The sequence below is a fragment of the Hippichthys cyanospilos genome, chromosome 4 (genome assembly GCF_059441005.1).
Source record: "Hippichthys cyanospilos isolate Australia breed blue-spotted pipefish chromosome 4, RoL_Hcya_1.0, whole genome shotgun sequence".
Lineage (NCBI taxonomy): Eukaryota > Metazoa > Chordata > Actinopteri > Syngnathiformes > Syngnathidae > Hippichthys > Hippichthys cyanospilos.
The window spans coordinates 10972836-10990501 of record NC_142372.1 but is presented as its reverse complement, the minus strand read 5'-3'; the positions used below and the strand labels follow the sequence as shown (position 1 = coordinate 10990501).

Sequence of the window (17666 nt, the reverse complement as noted above, 5' to 3'; positions counted from 1 at the left end):
TAATTTTATTGCATATAAAAGCCAAGACTTTATACAGTAATAACAACTGAATTATGTTCTTGTATAGCCCCCATCTTACACTTTTTTTTGTGCCACTCATAGGCCCAATGGCATCATTACAGAGTACCACCTCTATCAGAATAACCAAATGGTCTACAGTGGAAAGGATGGACATCACTACATTACTGGTAACTGAAGAGTAATAATGTGTGTGCGCGTGTGTGTGTCTGTGTGTGCATGCATACCTCAGCCTTGGGACGCAGCCTTAAAGAAAAAGGGGGAAGAGTGACGAAAAGCAAAATGGAGAATGCTATTTGCATTTGAAAGAGCAGAATGAGTATCTCTGTTCTTACCATGGGAATAGCACTTTAAAATACACACACTTGAAACTGCGGTAGCTGAGAAACAAAGAACACTACATAGTGGCACAATTGCCCCGCACACAATTTGTCATGGAAATGTTCACAAAAGAGACTTCAAGAGGGTACAAAATACAGATTCCTTTGACCACTGAGACTTAAGATGCAAATCAAGACATAGTGAGACATAAAGTATTTATAATATGTAAAAGCTCTCATAGGTATACAAACACACAGCGCAGGCAACAGTAGGAATGTCCTCACATAAAGCCACACAGGTGTCTTCATCAAACCCATTTAATGAGTGTGTATGTCAAATTGTCTGCAATATTTATTTTGAATGTATACATTAAGATTCTTATACTATACAAGTGTTATGTGGGTGTTGGGGTGTTGGTGCATGTATCTATTTGGGTTAATGAAGGCAACAGATGTATCACTTAAACCAGTTTAAACCACTCTGATGTTCATACTGATTGGAAGGATTACGGACATAGTAATTATACACAAGCGGGGCAACGAGCGTGCCTGTGACACACTAAGATTGCAAATATTTTGGGGCTGCAGTTAGCCTTTACTTTAAATTATTGATATACTAATGTAGTCATTGCCTATTCTACGAATACTGTGTTTTTATTTGGCCTTACACAATCAGGAGAGCGGTGCAATCACCAACCATCATATTTGAAAAATGCGATAACCAATGTGACCAACATACATATATAGTTGTATCTAATTTTTGGACTACGGAGTGCAGCATTCTTGTCATGCTTGGATTTGTTTCATGAAGCTATGCCATCATTCATCCTCTTTGTCTGTTTCCTGCTGCCTCGCTGTGCATTTCAGGGCTTGGCGTCTATACCACTCACGTTCTGCTGCTGTCTGCATGCACTGCTGTGGGATGCACCAACAGTTCAAAGGTCACGGCGCTGACCTCCCAGCTTCCACCCGGACCGCTTCGAGCCCCAACTTTGACTTTGCTCGACTCACGGACCATTCTGGTGGAGTAAGCGCTGACTTTTTTGACACAATCTCAAAATTCTTCATTCTACTGCGTGAAGAAATGGAAGAGCGATAAAGGCATCTCATAGATGTGCAACAGTAGCATATACTGTAGGAGGAGGGAAAGGGCAGCAGTGCTCTGGTGACCTTCTGAAGTTGTGTTTACCATGCAGAATATTCACTTGACACACTGCACTTGACCTTTCCTCTCTAGAGGGAGGAAGATAAATCTCTTACACCTTTTACCGTGCTGATCATTTGAAAATGTCGCTGGACATTGTGTACGTGTTTACGAGTGCGGTGTGTCCATGGCAAGCTGTAGGCAGCGAAGTAAAAAGGTCGCACAAATACAAGACTTGTACATTTCTGCCACAATATTGTTTTTATTAACAGGTGAATTGTGAATATTAGTCAATATTTAAATACAAAAACCGTTTACCTAAAACTACTTGTTCCCATCAAGTCAGATGTCATCAAAGTGCATGTTTTGTACATATATTATGATAAAATGCTGCTTAAATATTTAAATCCATCACATTAAGGAATGTTACATTTATAATAACCTCTTGATAAGTGCAGAAGCAATGCCTTGATGGGTACAAATATCCCAGACATAGTCACAGCAACAACCGCAGTAAGCCTACTAAAGAACTTCAAATTGTCTAAACTCAGGGCGCAGAATCAAACGCTGTAGGCCAGGAAGGTGGGAAGTCAGGTTTATTCCACTTGGATTGTTCCACTTTCGACCTCAAAGTGTTTGAGGTGAACGTACCAATGAAGATTTCTGAAGCTGGAGTCCTTTTTTCCCCTGACTTAGCAACTCTAACTTCCCAGTTCAGAGGGCCGTTCGAGTGCACATTTTATAGCGAGAGGTCGGAAAAGTCTGACTTCCCACCTTCCTCGAATGCAGCATATGACAAGAGTAAACATCAAAGTGGCATTTGGCTCAGAAAAGAGACCCACTACCGGGTTCACTTTTACTCCAAATTAAGAGAAGCAGAGATATATGTGAAAAATAAAATACCCCAGCTGCACATACAGTATAACTAGCTATCAAGACACAAGAATTCCACTAAGGTTGCAGTAAGGTGGAAGGCCTGAAAATATTGTTTTTTTTTTAGCAAGAAACTTGTGTCTCCCTAATGCACATTTGAGAAAGTTGTTGGAACCAGAAATAAAACTATGTTTGAAATCATACAAGGTGAGCAAAGCTACAATGTGCAGATTTTTTCTCGAAAAAGGTGACGCATTACAAGCTGTATGTAATATGTCGTCCTGAACAGCGCTGCCATCTGTACAATGATGTAACATACTGAACCATGAGTATTTATTCTCTTTTGAGCAATAAATTCACCTGCTGTGGGAAGCAGTGTGTATTGCCTTGTTAGCACATTGGCAACAGGCAGGGGTTGAAAGATCACACGTGGTCAATATCCCCCTATTGTGTCTGAGAAAGGCTGAGGAAGACAGAAATGTGCAACATCTATGAGAAAAATGGAGAGAGAACGGTGGAGGTGATTAGTTGAGAACTTGGCGGGGAGGGCAAAAAAGAGGATGCAAATTCATGAAATGTAAGAAATGGAGGGTAAGAGACTGTGAGAAAGGTTGAGGGAGGCTCCGGGATGGGGATGAAGCAATATCAGCAGATTTATCCTCTGCCCTCTGCTTACAATGCCTGACACAAATACATTCATAAGCACACACAGGAAGATATTTGCACAGAGAAATGCTCGTGTTCCGAACCATAAAGCCTTTTGAGTCTTCTTTTTGTATTTTTTTGGCTTTTCTGAATGAATGGACTAACATTCTCACAAAGATACACCCTAGCTCTTTTCTTCTCAGAAGAAACGATTCAAATGATTACATGTCAAGTATTTGGGATATGAAAAAAATTAGACCAAGATGAATCATTTCAAAACATTTTCCATCATTAATCTAGCCTTTAACTTGAGTAGGTCGAATGGGCAAACGTAATCTCTTTGAGAGGTAAGCTAAAAATAAATTAAAAGTTGTTGTTTGGCTATTCACGTTCAAACACAAGTTATTTGAAGTGCCTCCAATTATCGCCACTTATATTCTAGATATAGTTGGATTTTGCTTACTTTTTTCTTTCATTGCTTTCTACAAAACAGATAAACTAATAAAAACGCTTTTCCAAAACCATTTGTACAATTAATTATCCTCAACTATTCTTCCAACTTGCCTTTGATTGAGCTTTTCAAAAGCGGTCGTACATCACAGTGCCAATCGACAGAGTATAAATCTTATAAAGAATGTGATAGATTAGTCAGAGGGGCTAATTGTGCGCTAACACACGCTCATCAGTCATCCCACAATCGGCGTTTAAAAGATGGACCCATGAAAGGAATTCATCACATTTTAAAATTGCCACCCCTTTTCTCACACCCTCTGTGGTGATACCACTCTCAGGGGTTTACATTAATTTTAGATCTTATGTATATTGTACTTTGATGGATTATTTACTCGAGGTGTTCTCCTCGCAGCAAGCATGAAGAAAACATATTTCATTTTTAACACATTTGCTGCAGATGTGCATTTTTCAGATTTTGAAGAATGAAACAGCTCCACCAACTTTAGCAGGATAAGACCCTACTCTAACCAAATGAATATCTACAATTGTACAGTCTTTGACAAGATGCATGTTGGTTCTTCTCTCCATCACCAGGTGGTCTCGCCCCTCTCAGGTTAACGGGGTTCTGGAGTTCTACTCCATCTTCGTCTCACAGGACGGGGCAGAGTCCACCGTCATCCACAAGAGTTCAGAACTTGTGGAGGACCACACTCTCCGCAACCTCACTCCTGGCACGGCCTACAACATCACTGTAGCTGTGAGTCTTTTGTGTTAGTTTTGGATCCTTCCTTTCGTACGCTTGAATTCTTAAATGGTTTGTGTGCACGTTTCAGGCTTGCACAGGCGGTGGCTGCACCCGAAGCCCCTCTGTTCAGGCTGTTACTGAGGAAAGCACCCCAGAGAATGTCCCAGCACCACTGGTCACCCCGTTGTCACCGCACGCTCTGAACGTCAGCTGGACAGCTCCTGATACGCCAAATGGTGAGGAAACCAAATGCCAATCAAAGGTTTGGAAACACCTTCAAATTCTAACATCCCAAACACATTAAGAGAAGGTTATTAATTCTCCATAATGTGCAGCTGTGTTCTGAAAGTCATCCCAGGTCATAAAGTATCATTCACATGATAAAGTTGAGTGAGAAAATACCGAAATGCGCAGAGCTAATTTGAAGGATCCAACCTCACCAATCAATGTTTTAATGTATGTATTTATTTATTCATTCTATCTAATGTTGATGACTTAAGTATGAACCGACAGGAACAGCATGCCACTCATTGAATAAAATACAAATGAACATACATTACACATCAGTGCAATCAGATCCCGTTCAAGGTAAAACATGAATGACCTCTGTTGTTCATTTAGAACCACACATGAGGCTAAAAACAATAGCTTTATATTAAATGTGAATCGTGAATGTCCACGAGGATTGGGGTATGGACAGCGAGAATTGGATAGCGTGTGGAAGGAGGAGACCATGCCGTGTCATGTAAGCAACTGACATACACTCAGCGCGAGAAGAGCGCGCTACTTGCCTTTGCTCCTTTAAGTGGAGGAAAAGTGCTCCCTTTTGACTGAGAAGAGAACTGCAGGTAGGAAGAGCATCCCCGCGCAGCCTTTCCTTTTCTTCTCTCCTTCGGCCCGTTACGTTTTACCTTCATCCAAGACCCGCAGCCGATTCACATACAATGGATGTCACACATCTGGTTCATTTACCTGGAATGGGAATTGGTAATGCTTCAATTAGGTACTGTCGTACAATGTTCAGAATGTTTTTTGAATTAATTAGAGTAAAACCTATTTATTTCAAGTGTACCCAACATGTATTTGAACAAAAATCCACAAATATTTTTAACCAAGGACAGAACACTATGTTTAAGAACTTAAGACCACGCTGAAAGCAAATTATTATAAATTGAGCCTATAATATTGTAAATAACCCCATAACAAGCCAAAAAATGGATGAACCCAATATTTGGGTGAATTTGGCCCAACTTTCTTCTCAGAAAATGGATCATGTTGTACAAGACAACATTAAAAATTGGATTGTTTTGTGCACAACAACTCTGGAAGTTGGGTCTGGTTGACACACATATTGGCTTGGTCCTTTTTGACTCAAAATTTAATTTTTTTTTTTATTCAATTGTTTTTTATTTCTTAGAGTGTACTTTTCACAATTTTCCTTGTGTGTACAATTTGTTCAAAAATCCCAAACATATGTGTGCGTGTTTCCTCATCATAATGTAATGAAACTTTATTTATTAAATGTACCTAAATGAAGGTACATTTGGGGTACTTTTTTTTTTACTATTGGCCCCCCCAACTCCACCTCACTCAAAAAAAAAGCTTGCTATTTTAAGACTGGACATGTTTCCCTATCATTGTATCACTTTTGGTTTTGTTCCACATTAGGAGTGTAGCACAGGCCTGGTCTCTATCAAATGTATAGAGCCAATTGAATGATGTATAATATCCAGGTTTAGTTACAAAGACCTATTGCAGGTTTGCCTAACAGCACCTCGCACACAATACACTGACATTTTAATGATGAGCTGACTTCATTGTGATAACAAAACCAAATGAATTGAGTGAGGAAAACCATGTGAGGATTTGCCAGTCAATTTCACAGTCTCCGACATACAAATGCGCTGCCACATATTATCAAATGTTATTGCCATGCTTGTTAAAGTATGTGTAATTCCATAATGTGTGCGCATGCGGTGTGAATTGTGTGTGTTTTACGCTTAATGCCACATGAGTGCATTTCGCTCCATAAACCCTGTGATGTGTGCGCATATTAGCCAGGGTAAATTACTTAAAGCTTTCCTCATCTGATGAGGGAAACGTATAACAAGGGAGACACTTCATCATGATTACCTGATTTCCTCATTGCTAATAAGCTTTCTTTTTTTACTCAAAAAAGCAGAGGAGCGCAACGCCCTTTTCCCCATGCGTTTTTTGGGGGCGTCAAGAAACGACAATGACAATGGTGATGGGTTACGGAGGAATGAGATTTTGTATTATTTTTTCCTCACTCGTGCTGTCTCTCTCTCCCCTCCTTCTCCCCAATTCCGCAGGGATTTGTGGGGGATAATCCTCTCGGGGATTAGGTCGGGGCAACACGCAGACAAAGAGGGGAAATAAGCCTGTTATGCATTCGCTGCTTCATTTCCCAACCTGTCTTTATTACAGCCTATACTGATATGGGCTTATTCGTGCACACCCACGTCCGCACACACAAACACACACACGCACACCCTCACATGCATGTGATTGGCCACATTAAGAGCTCCCCTGATGTAACTGGTGTCCACAGGGTTTTTGTGTCTTCATTTTCCTGATAGCTGTGTGTATCTGTATTGAGCAATAATAAAACCCACACATGATTAAAGCAGAATAGACTCTTAGTTCTTACCGCTGATCTTTTGAGCCCCCCAGTATGCATTTTTATTAAGGAAAAGTACATTTGGGTGCTATTTCCCTTTTTATGAGGTGGAGGTAATGTAATGTAATTATTGGGCTGGCGTGTATGTGTGCATGGCCTTGTACTGTATCTTGTGTCTGTGTATGCAGAGTACCTGTGTATGCACACAACGGCACCGGTATGTGGGAGCGCATGCCATGAGTCCCTCTTGGGTTATTCTTTAAATCCCTTGGTAGTGTTACTGCTATGTTTGTCTTTGATTAAACATTTGAAGGCCCAGTTTCACTTTGTTGCAATGATTCAAAATCAAAACACTCATTTCCATGCACTTTTCACTGGCATTTGACATAATTGAATGCTTCCATCCTTTACCCCATTGTGTCCTCATCTGATTGCTCATCCCCTGTATTTCAAGACGTGTTGGACAATTGCATTCAACTTTGTGGGAACAGTTTGGAAAAGGTCCAGAACTGTTTTCAGGGCACAAAGCAAGGTCAACTTTGTTGAAGAAGTCAACCACACCTTGAGGTTGAACTACAACACTTTGTGAGCCATACAACGCTCACCCAGGTCCACCATTAGTGACCTTTCACATATGTTCTTCTGGATGAATAGACAAAAATTCCCACTGACACACTTGAAAGAAGTCTTTCCAGACAAGCTGAAAATTGGGGCATTTTTTTTTCCTACTTTCCGCTTCCTGTAAAGTAATGGGCAGGTATCACAATACCTTTGGCTGACTACAATTACCAGTGTGTAAGCCTTGTTGGCATTTTGTCATTTTTATTTCCTGTCTTTTGAAATCACTTTTTCCCCTTCAGGCATTATAGTCAGTTACGCCCTTTGGATGGACGACGTTCTTATATCAAACACCAGTTCTTCTCAGAGTTTCTATGTGGTGAAAGAGCTTTCCCCATGGAGCAGACACGTATTCAGGCTGCAGGCGTGCACGGCTCGTGGCTGTGGCAAGGGTCCAATGGTGAGCAATATATTACTTGTTCACACGTGCAATATATGTGATGATTCAGATTTTCAATACAAAGATGGATGCTGACATCTAGTCATTTTTTTAATTATTCAGATATTCCTACACACTGATGGTGTAAAAAAAAAAAAAGTATTATCTTTGTAAGGTACATGTATTTTTTTATAAAGCAAAGTATTGTATCTTATTGTGGTTTGTGTGGATAATTTACTTGACCATTAAGACCAGTACAGTAAAGCGATAATAAAACTATTCTTATTGCAAGCGTTATAAAATGTGTGCACATTCGTGTGCACGTACGTGCTGCCGGGTGTCATAAAGGTGATCGATTCTCTCAGCTCAATAACGAGGGTCGGCGTGACGACAGTGACATTTGCTGGGAAATGTCACTCCGCGCTCAACGATGCCTCTGACGACAGGCTGCATTTTGGGGCATTTTTCCAATACGCCGTATTTAGTCGAATGTCAAAAACAGCTGACACAGGCAAATAAAAGAAGTGGAAGAGGGTGAGCGACACAATGAAAGAGAGCAAAATAAGAAAACATCACAATGATTGTAACAAAAAATAGTCAATTAAAGGAGAGATTGAAGACAACCAAGATAAATCAGCAAAGCGGAACCTAAGAGTGTGCGGGGGGATTTGAGTGACGGTTGTTGGTAGCTTTAGCATTACTAACAAGTTGTGTATCTGCACTTAAGATATATATACAGTATATGGAGTATACACATTCAGGTTGTTTTTTGTTTTTTTTTTCAGGTGGAAGTACGTACTTTTGAGATGGCCCCAGAAGGCCCAATACTGCTGGAATTGACCAACCACAGTTCTCGGTCTCTGCGAGCCCGCTGGACTGCTCCACCGAGACCCAATGGTTACATGAACTACTCTCTATACTATAAAAGTGAAGGTAATTCATATTCTCTATGTATATTTCCTTAATCACATCAACAATGGTTCTTGCTTTATTTTTGGTGAATTTCATGTTACTGTCTCATGCACTATGTAGGAATTTTTATTTTCTTGGTTTTCCAGCATGTTCAGCTTTTCCTGTGAGCACTCAATAGGTCTACAAATAATGTTCGATATGCCTACACGTTATGTTTTCAACCTTTTAAAATATAAGTAAAGCACAACGATGCCTGTAAAGACACCATGTACCAAAACATAACTTTGTGTGAAAGTCATGGGGAAAAGGAAAAAGGAACCTGATAAGAAGGATAATCAAATCGTTTGGGTGGAGGAGGAAACTAGAGAAATGATATCACCTGTGTGGCTTTGAGTGGGGGTGCCATAAGACCAAAGCAAAAAAAGAGAAAACAGAAGTAAGATTGAGCAAAGAACAAAGTCAAGTTGTTGTAAAACAACAGGATAAGAGATGCATGCTTCCATAGATGTATTGAAAAAGATTGCAAGTCTGAAGTAGGCAACAGATGACAAACAACACAACAGTGAAGAAGCGCCAACAAACAAAAAATGTGGATGGAAAGTGGGAGAAGAAGAAAATTGAACAAAATGAGAATAGAAGGAGTGAACACAAAATCGCACAGTGGTCCCTTAACTTGCACAGATTCATCAAGTCACTCACATATACACACACACACACACACACACGCACACTCCAGTCAGTGTTTGATGTGCGCCTCACACAGGAACAGACAGATTAAAACGAGTGGAGGGAGGGATAGAAGGGGCGCACAAGAGAGATGGTGTCTCGCTCTAGTTCCCCATAAGCCAGTGTTGCTTTGATACACAGTGCCTTCATCAGTTCACACAGTCCTGGTATGTGTTTGTGTGCGTCTGTCCATCTAAATATATTGGATAGGCTCACATTGTGGGATTTTCTGATCCCTTTTCTTTGACTATCCTTGCATAACCTCAATATGGAAACCTCTCTTTTGATCATTCCCAGTTAGTATTCCTCTCTCTTCAACTCTTTCTCCCGCCTGCATTTCTCCATTCCGCGAGTGTATGTTTTATTAATCGGATTCTCGCCATCACTCTGATGACGCTAATAAATAAACGTGCCTTGACAATAATGTCACTCGATGTATGCGACATCCTCGGTCAGATTTATGGCACATCTCTTATCTGTCGTCTGTTAGATGGCGAGGTGGTGCTGGACGCGGGCACGGCAGCCAGCAGGTGGTTGACTTTGACGGACCTGCGGCCGTACGCCAACTACAGTTTCTGGGTCGAAGGTTGCAACACGCAGGGTTGTGTTGAGAGCCTGGCGCTTAATGTTACTACGTCTCCAGCAGGTACCACAAATGTACAAATCTCCTTCAGCAACTATCTGACTTTGCTCGTCCTCTAACCGTAGAGAAGAACAACCACAAACACACCTAAGGGCAATTTGGAGTTGCATTATACCTAACATGCATGTTTTTGTGAATGTGGAAGGAAAGTGGAGAAAATCATCTTGGGCATGGGAAGAACATGCAAACTCCAAAAAGGAAGGCTGGAACTGGAATCAACCTCAGCAATTGGGACAGATTTCATTCAGTCTCTGGGGGGGGGGGGATCACACAATTTTTTGAACTCGATAAATGACAGTTTGCCTGAATGCGCTTGTTTACATATGTCATAAAGTTTCACTCGCACTGCTTCTCCGCTTCAACTTGTTTGCCGCTGAGGGAATCCACACTTACAAGCACACATGCGCACGCACATTCACGAGGAGTGGAACTTCCTTAGAAAAAGTATTCAATTCTAATTTCCCGGTTCGAATCGCATATTTTGTCCACTCATGGGCAGGCATAACTCCTTATATCATTTTTTTTTCTCAGTGAGGCGCTGTAGTTTGCACTTGCAATAGTAAGCACCAGGTAGTGGTAATTCTTTTTTCACTCATTTATGCACTATGGTTTCTATAAACATTGACTACACCCACAAGGAACTTTAAAAAAGTGGTGACCGCCATCAAATAACCATTTTGAGTGCAGAATTGACAGTGACCTCTATCCCTTTAGCTCCAAAACACAAGATCTCTGGTACAGCGGAGGGATTCCAGCTCACTAGAAAATTATGTTGTGTGTATGTCCAAATAAACTCGTCAGTCTAAGTCATAGGTGTCGAACTCCAGGCCTCGAGGGCCGGCATCCTGCATGTTTTCCGGTTTTCTTTCCCCAACACACCTGATTCAAATGATTAGCTCATTAGCAAGCTCTGCAGGAGCTTCGAAATGATCCCAATCATTTGAATCAGGTGTTTTTGAGGGAAAAGGTTTGAAAACATGTAGGATATCGGCCCTCGAGGATTGGAGTTCGACACCTGTGGTCTAAGTGCACCATATTAGACTTATTTACTGACTATAAAATAATAAACAGTGGAATAATTATATCAATTGGACATGAGATACACGAGAATACAATACTATCTTCTCTCACTTAGTTTTGTGACAGCTAGTAATTGGACAAAAATGGGTCTCATTACATGGGGAAAATCTACTTTTTGGAGCTGAACACTGATCAGTGAGTTTAAAAAAAAAAAAAACAGATAACCAATCACCAGTCCCACCACAAGATGGACAAATGGTTCAAACAATGTGTTTATATAATTCCATTACGTATTCCAGATTTCAACCGCATCAGCCAAAATTCGGTAGAAGAAAGTAAAAACGCGCATAATCTAAGATCACAGCATACTCTTTTAGATAACGCTAACCAAAGAGTTAGATATACACTTGCGGACTGCACCCATTTCTTAAACAACAAAAGACCCACTCAGGAAAGTTCCAGTGTTCAAGTTCAAAACAAAGACATGAGAAAGTATAAATTTTAAATAGCAGACGTTTCCTCTCTTTCCAACCGGCTTTCTACCTCTGCGCCTCTGGCATCTCTTTAGACGTCTTTAAGGCAAACTGTCTTGATGCGTCCTTGTTCGGTGAAAGAACAGAGGCGAGCAAGCCGAGCAGGAGACACAAGAGGAGAGGAGGAGGAGAGCAGGCCCAGAGAAGTGAACATAAAAGTGCATAGTTTAAAACGATTAGTGACACCTCTGATATTGTACCTGCTAACGCAGCATGAGAGAGACAAAGGCTCGTGTGTGTGTGTGTGTGTGTGTTTTGTGCGTGTGTGCACGCCCCTTAATAGCCATCCTTGTGCTAAGATGACTTGTGCAATCAGTGTGGATGTAGTAGCACCAGACCAAAGTGTTTGATTGAAGGGTCACTTCTTCGCTTGAAAGAGCGTCTCTTATTTTACACATTCAAAACGATCGGCATCCTCATTGTCTCGTAGTGTCGTCCTTAACGTATTTGCATCCGGTCTATTCTCCCGGCGCTTCCATATCCGCTAACAGTGTGGTCATCACTCTGAATCTAGAACAAATACTGTTTTATCGCTCTCAATCGTAAAGGAGCATTGGTAATTAAGGATTGTGCTGCTTTGGGTGTTGCTGAGTTTGTTAAAGAAAAGTTAGGGCAAAAGTTTTCTTTATAATACGTTCTATGTGGAATATTAATTATGCAGCGAAATCCAACCATTTTTAGCCATCTCAGGGAGCAGCCATTTTGCCACTTGCTGATTGAAAATGACACCATCATAGCTCATAGTGGATGTCACATGACGCGATTTAGAAATAAATGTCTCTCCCCCCTCCATGTTTTTGTTTCATTCAATGGTTGTGGATCTTTTATCTTCCACTCATAACCTTTTCTCTATCTGTAGCTCCAGACGGATTGCCTGTCTTGAGACTCAGTCAGACCACAAGCACCAGTCTAAATGTGTCTTGGTCCAAACCAGCCAATGCCAATGCTCCGGGCCCACTTCACTATGGCCTTCAAATGAGGACGTCGCCCCGGAGCCCTTTAACAAGGCAAGGTGTAGCAAAAAAGATGAGCACACATTTGTCACAAAAGAATATACAGGTATACAGTAAGTGATCTACAAACGCAGTATGTGTGCACATATGCAAGGATACATTATAGAGAACACATCAAAATGAAGGACTGTCAAAATCCCGAGCAGAAGGGATGAAATTGAGACAAAAAGCCGACAAAAAAAGCGAACAAGGACAGAAGCCAGACAGGTACAAAACATGTGATAGAATACAGAGAGAAGGGCTGCACATCTGATATGTATTCATTACATGCTTCCTGACAACAAATTGCAATTTAATCCAAGAAGAGGAGGCTCTCATTCTGTGGTAATAAATAAATGACTAGGTACATGTATTATATATCAGACAAGCATGCCCTCCTCTTCTTCTGCTTTAGAGATCTCATTGTTCCCTGATTTATTCATTCATTCATCCCTTCTGTCCATCTAATGCTAAATGGCCAGTGGTCCCTCATTTATGACAACAGTCTCTCACGTTACCCTAGTTTCCCTTCATCGTGTACAGATGCATGAGATCCAAGTAGGTACCATGTGAGAATGTGATTAAAAGCAGTGAGGATGCTCCAAGCAATTAATAGGAGAAGATACCAGACTTATTTTCCAATTGAATAATAATGAAAAGTGTCATACACTGCTGACAAATGCCCATGGATTTTAATGAAAATGTGATTATTGCCATTCAATCTATTCATATGACTGCTCTCGCTCCAATGATGACTTTATTAGAGGATAGCTTTTCCACAATGGTAAAAACTGCAAGCTAAAACCAAAAATATTTGATGTACAGAAATGTTGTAAATATTAATGATCATATTGTATGTACTTGATCTAGTGATCATGACAAAATAATATTAAGGACAAAACTAAGACATAGCTGAGGTTAAGTATCAAATTTCTATTTTCTGCTATGCTTTACATGCCTCAAATATTAAACAACCCTTGTTGAGTTTTGTTTTTACATATCATGTATGACTACGTTCTTGAAGTAACTGGGCCCATTTGATAGCCATTTTTGACCCAATTTTACTTCAGCCTAATTGAAATGCGTAGCCTGAATGTATTTGTTTGTGCCTGTTCACAATTAGACTCCTGGAAAACGCAACAGAAACTTTTTCCTATTATGTGCCGGGCCTGTCTCCGTACACCAGTTATCAATTCCGACTGGTGGTGTCACACACTTATGGACAGACTGCTGGCCTCTGGGAAACCCTCCGCACAGCAGAGGACAGTAAGTACAAGTTCCGCCATTAATTCCAGTGTAGCAACCATTAGCGATGTTTATATGTTTTGAAACAAAATAGTTGTGGAATTAAACAATATGAAATACTAAGTGGATATACAATCTGGAAGATTAATTCAGTCAGTTTGCCTTGATGTCATCATGATGTTGCTTACATCCTGCAGCAGACACACAGCATATGATGTATCTTGACCTTCATTTGTTTGCAAATGCTAAAAAAACTATGCTTTTGTTTTTATTTAATTGTGCTAGATGCTGCCATAACAAGGCCTACGCCTCCGGTAAATGCTCACAACAGGTGCCATTCAACAGCATAATTAATTTTTTTGTTTTGTCTCCCTCAATCTGAGAATGAATATAATTTCAGAAATTGTTCATGTTAATACTCTCAGTAGAATCAGTTCGTGACTGCAAACTGGCAATACAAAGACAAATCAAGTCAGTTGTTCAATGCCGCCAGGAGCTACTTCAAAATAATTGCCTAGGTACCTAAGTATTATTGTCCATGTATTATAAATAAAGTAAGGTTTATTTTGAAGGTGGCCTTCTCACAACATTTCTGGTGTGTTTTACTGTCGTGCAGAGCATGACCAATTGATTGATTGACTTGATATATTTTTTTCTGACATATACCCTAATAATCGGCTATCTGGGGCAAGAAAAAGATCTCTTGAGGATTTTTTTTTTTTTTATCAAGGTGCTCAAATTACTCAATGAATCACTTCATCCCAAATTTGGAGTTACTCATATTTGAAAAAACACCAATTAGAAAGTATAGTGACATGAGCAGGCTGAATCTGACAGAGAGCGAGAACTTACAGTGTGTCTGTGCGCACGTGCATGTGTATGTGTCTGTACGTTTGTGTATGTTTGTGTAAGTCAGTGTGTGAGTGACCTAGCCAGTGTCATTGTGGGCTAATTGTGGTAATGGAATCATATTAGCCACTGGTGCAGCCTCTTCAGTGAAAAGTTATATATTAATTAGCAGCACATTATTCTGGCATACATAATCATTAAGATGCTGAGATTTGCATACATTTGATTTGTGTGCATGTACACTACGCATGAAATGTGTTCGTACAAAACCTAGTGTTGTCACTCACTTGAACACAAATGCAGTTTCACAGACTGGTGCTTTCAGGCACACACACACATCTGCAGACATTTAGGATGTATTAATTTATGGCTCAGTTTCCCTTGACTTATAATGCATTTTGTGTGTGAGTGTGTGTGTGTGGGTGTGTGTGTATGTGTTTTCGTTTTTTTTTTTTGATTAACTGGGAAAAATGGATTTGACAGATGGTCAAGACAAGTGCACAGTTCAGCTTTTTTTGATGGGTATTTTCTTCTGGATCTTGGTCATGCACATACTAGAAGATCAGAACATAATAGCACCTTTTAAGTAAGGAGAATTATTGCAGCAGAAGACATAACATATATTACGGTGACGATTTGATATTTTAGTGGAAATCCTTGAGCCTATGACCCTTTGACACTACCAAACAATTTCACCCAAGCCCGTTTCCCAAAATAAACCCTATCGAGAAGGATTTTTTGAAATGCAATTATTTTGCTGGCCATATATAGGTTTTGCGTACTGTAAAATGATCATTGGAAATAGTTTTGGCATAATAAAACACAAAACAAGCCATTCGTACAGTACTTTTTTTATAGTGTCCGATGTAATTTGAGCTGTGACGCAGCCGCACCCATTTGTCATAATATTTACTGCACTGTACAGTATATTGTCAGTACAGGATATTACCATAGGTTGTATTTTGAAATTCATATAAACTACGTTATACAGATTAACCCTTGCCACTTTTTTTTTTTTTGCCCTCCCCGTTTCTCATCTTCTTTCTCGTCAGTTTTCTTTACATTTCAACCGAGTGAAATTCGCCTCACCTATTTGACTGACTAGCCTTTTAACTATTTACAAGTCGAGATAGATAGAATAGACAAACGGATTAGAAATAAAGAGAAAATTGGAGTGGGATGTACAGAAAGGTATAGAGCAAGGAGTGGGAGCCAAAAATGGGGGAGGGAAGAACGAAGGAGCCTAATGACTGAACACAGAAATGGAGGGACCCGCATTTCCTTCTTCCCTTTTTATCATTCCATTAAAGTTTTATATCCATCTTTTTAATGTAATTTGGTCCCTATGAATTCCTGCTGCTGCAGAACAGGCAGACGGCTCCTGTGAACATAAACTCTGGCCGTGTCGGACAGCTCCCTTTCCTCTGTCTACTCGCATGTTCACACCAACTAAGTGATCTGAGAGAGTGTGTGTCTGTCAGAAGCGCATGTGTGCGTGGCTGCCTTTGTGTGTGTTATAGCATGTTCAAGAGACTATGATTAAAAGCCCCGTTTTGACAAAATTTTCTTAGCCTAGCACTATTTGACAGTGTGCATACAGCAGATACTGTATGTGCGTGAGGTAGTGACCATTTAAGAAAAAAAATGTTTCACCCAGTTCGACTCAACAAAAGGAACATCACAGGTAAGCGGTACTGACACAACACAAAGAATTAATGTTGTTTAATGACTGCCTGCATTCAAAAAGTTGCTGTTTACCTTTCATGCTAATCTCAACCTTTTGTCCAGTAATGTGACCTAATTGCTTTTATCCCACCTTAATTTTATATCAAAATGGATTATTGAAAGAAGGGTAATAATGTGGTTCGCCATGTTAGCATAGCATTTTTAAACATTTTTTTTTCTACATTTAAACCCTTCAGAATATTTAGCTGTAGAAGTATGGCTACTAATATGACACTGATTTAAAAGATTTCATGCCCTAGTTAGGACGCACATTTGATTCGAATGCCATATGTGATTTTCAAATGTTTAGCTCCTGTTTTATATCCCATAGATTGGTCTGAAGGTTAGCGGGAATTATATAAATCCCCTCCAAATGTCAGCTCCTGAAAGTTCTATTGAAAAAAAATTTGAATGACTGACAACTGAGAGTTACTTGTTCAGTCGCTTTTTCAAAGTATATAACGCAGATTAGGTGTACTCTCCATGTCAGGGATACAAATCAAGCTCGTGACCTTGGAAACGTATCTCACGCCTTCCCGCTGGCCCCTTTTTCCGTCTCGTCTCGGCATCTCCTCTAGCGACGTCGACATTAGGAAGTAAAGATATGAAATGCAATGTAAATTGTCACACGCTTACTTGTCATGGTTTGACATGCCTTCGTAAGTGTTCTGATAACGCTTAAGCTCAGCTTGGGTTTTGACTTTTGGCAGCCCCATTCACCTTCAGGAGACCCATACTCCCATCAACCCAAAAATTATCTGCGCGCACATCAAGGCCCAAATGTTTTATAATTACATGATATTCTTACATATTGAACTGATTTACGGAAAATATTCACAAAGGACTGGAAAGTAACTACATACACACACATGCAAACCATCTCATACCATCCTGCGCCCCCCTCCCCCTTCCATAGCCTCTTGTCACTTGATTGTGTTATTACTATGCTAACCAAATCCTTATAAATGTGATTTAGGGCTTGGTTGGTCCCCACACTCCAGCCTTAGCCTTCTGCTGCCATGTTTTACTGAAGGAAGGAGGCGTAAGGTAGGGTGCAGACTGCAGAGAGGCAGAGTGAGAAAGAAAGATGCGAGGTTTTCCGGGCACAAAATGGAGACGATCGCGGTAAAACAAGACAAGGAAGAAAGTCTTTACAATAAGTGTGGTGGTGAATGGTGGGGGGGT

At 40.3% G+C, this 17666-nt stretch overlaps 1 protein-coding gene across 1 annotated transcript in view; it reads left to right on the top strand.

The window, feature by feature from the left end:
• The window catches only part of ush2a (Usher syndrome 2A (autosomal recessive, mild)), a 156242-nt gene that overhangs the window by 64374 nt on the left and 74202 nt on the right, over positions 1–17666 (top strand). Inside the window, exons 40-48 of the mRNA XM_088413582.1 lie at positions 103–188; positions 1206–1365; positions 4048–4210; positions 4287–4434; positions 7700–7857; positions 8622–8769; positions 9965–10120; positions 12530–12677; positions 13786–13928. Coding sequence (XP_088269708.1) covers positions 103–188; positions 1206–1365; positions 4048–4210; positions 4287–4434; positions 7700–7857; positions 8622–8769; positions 9965–10120; positions 12530–12677; positions 13786–13928 — 1310 coding nt within the window. The remainder of the gene's footprint in view (positions 1–102; positions 189–1205; positions 1366–4047; positions 4211–4286; positions 4435–7699; positions 7858–8621; positions 8770–9964; positions 10121–12529; positions 12678–13785; positions 13929–17666) is intronic.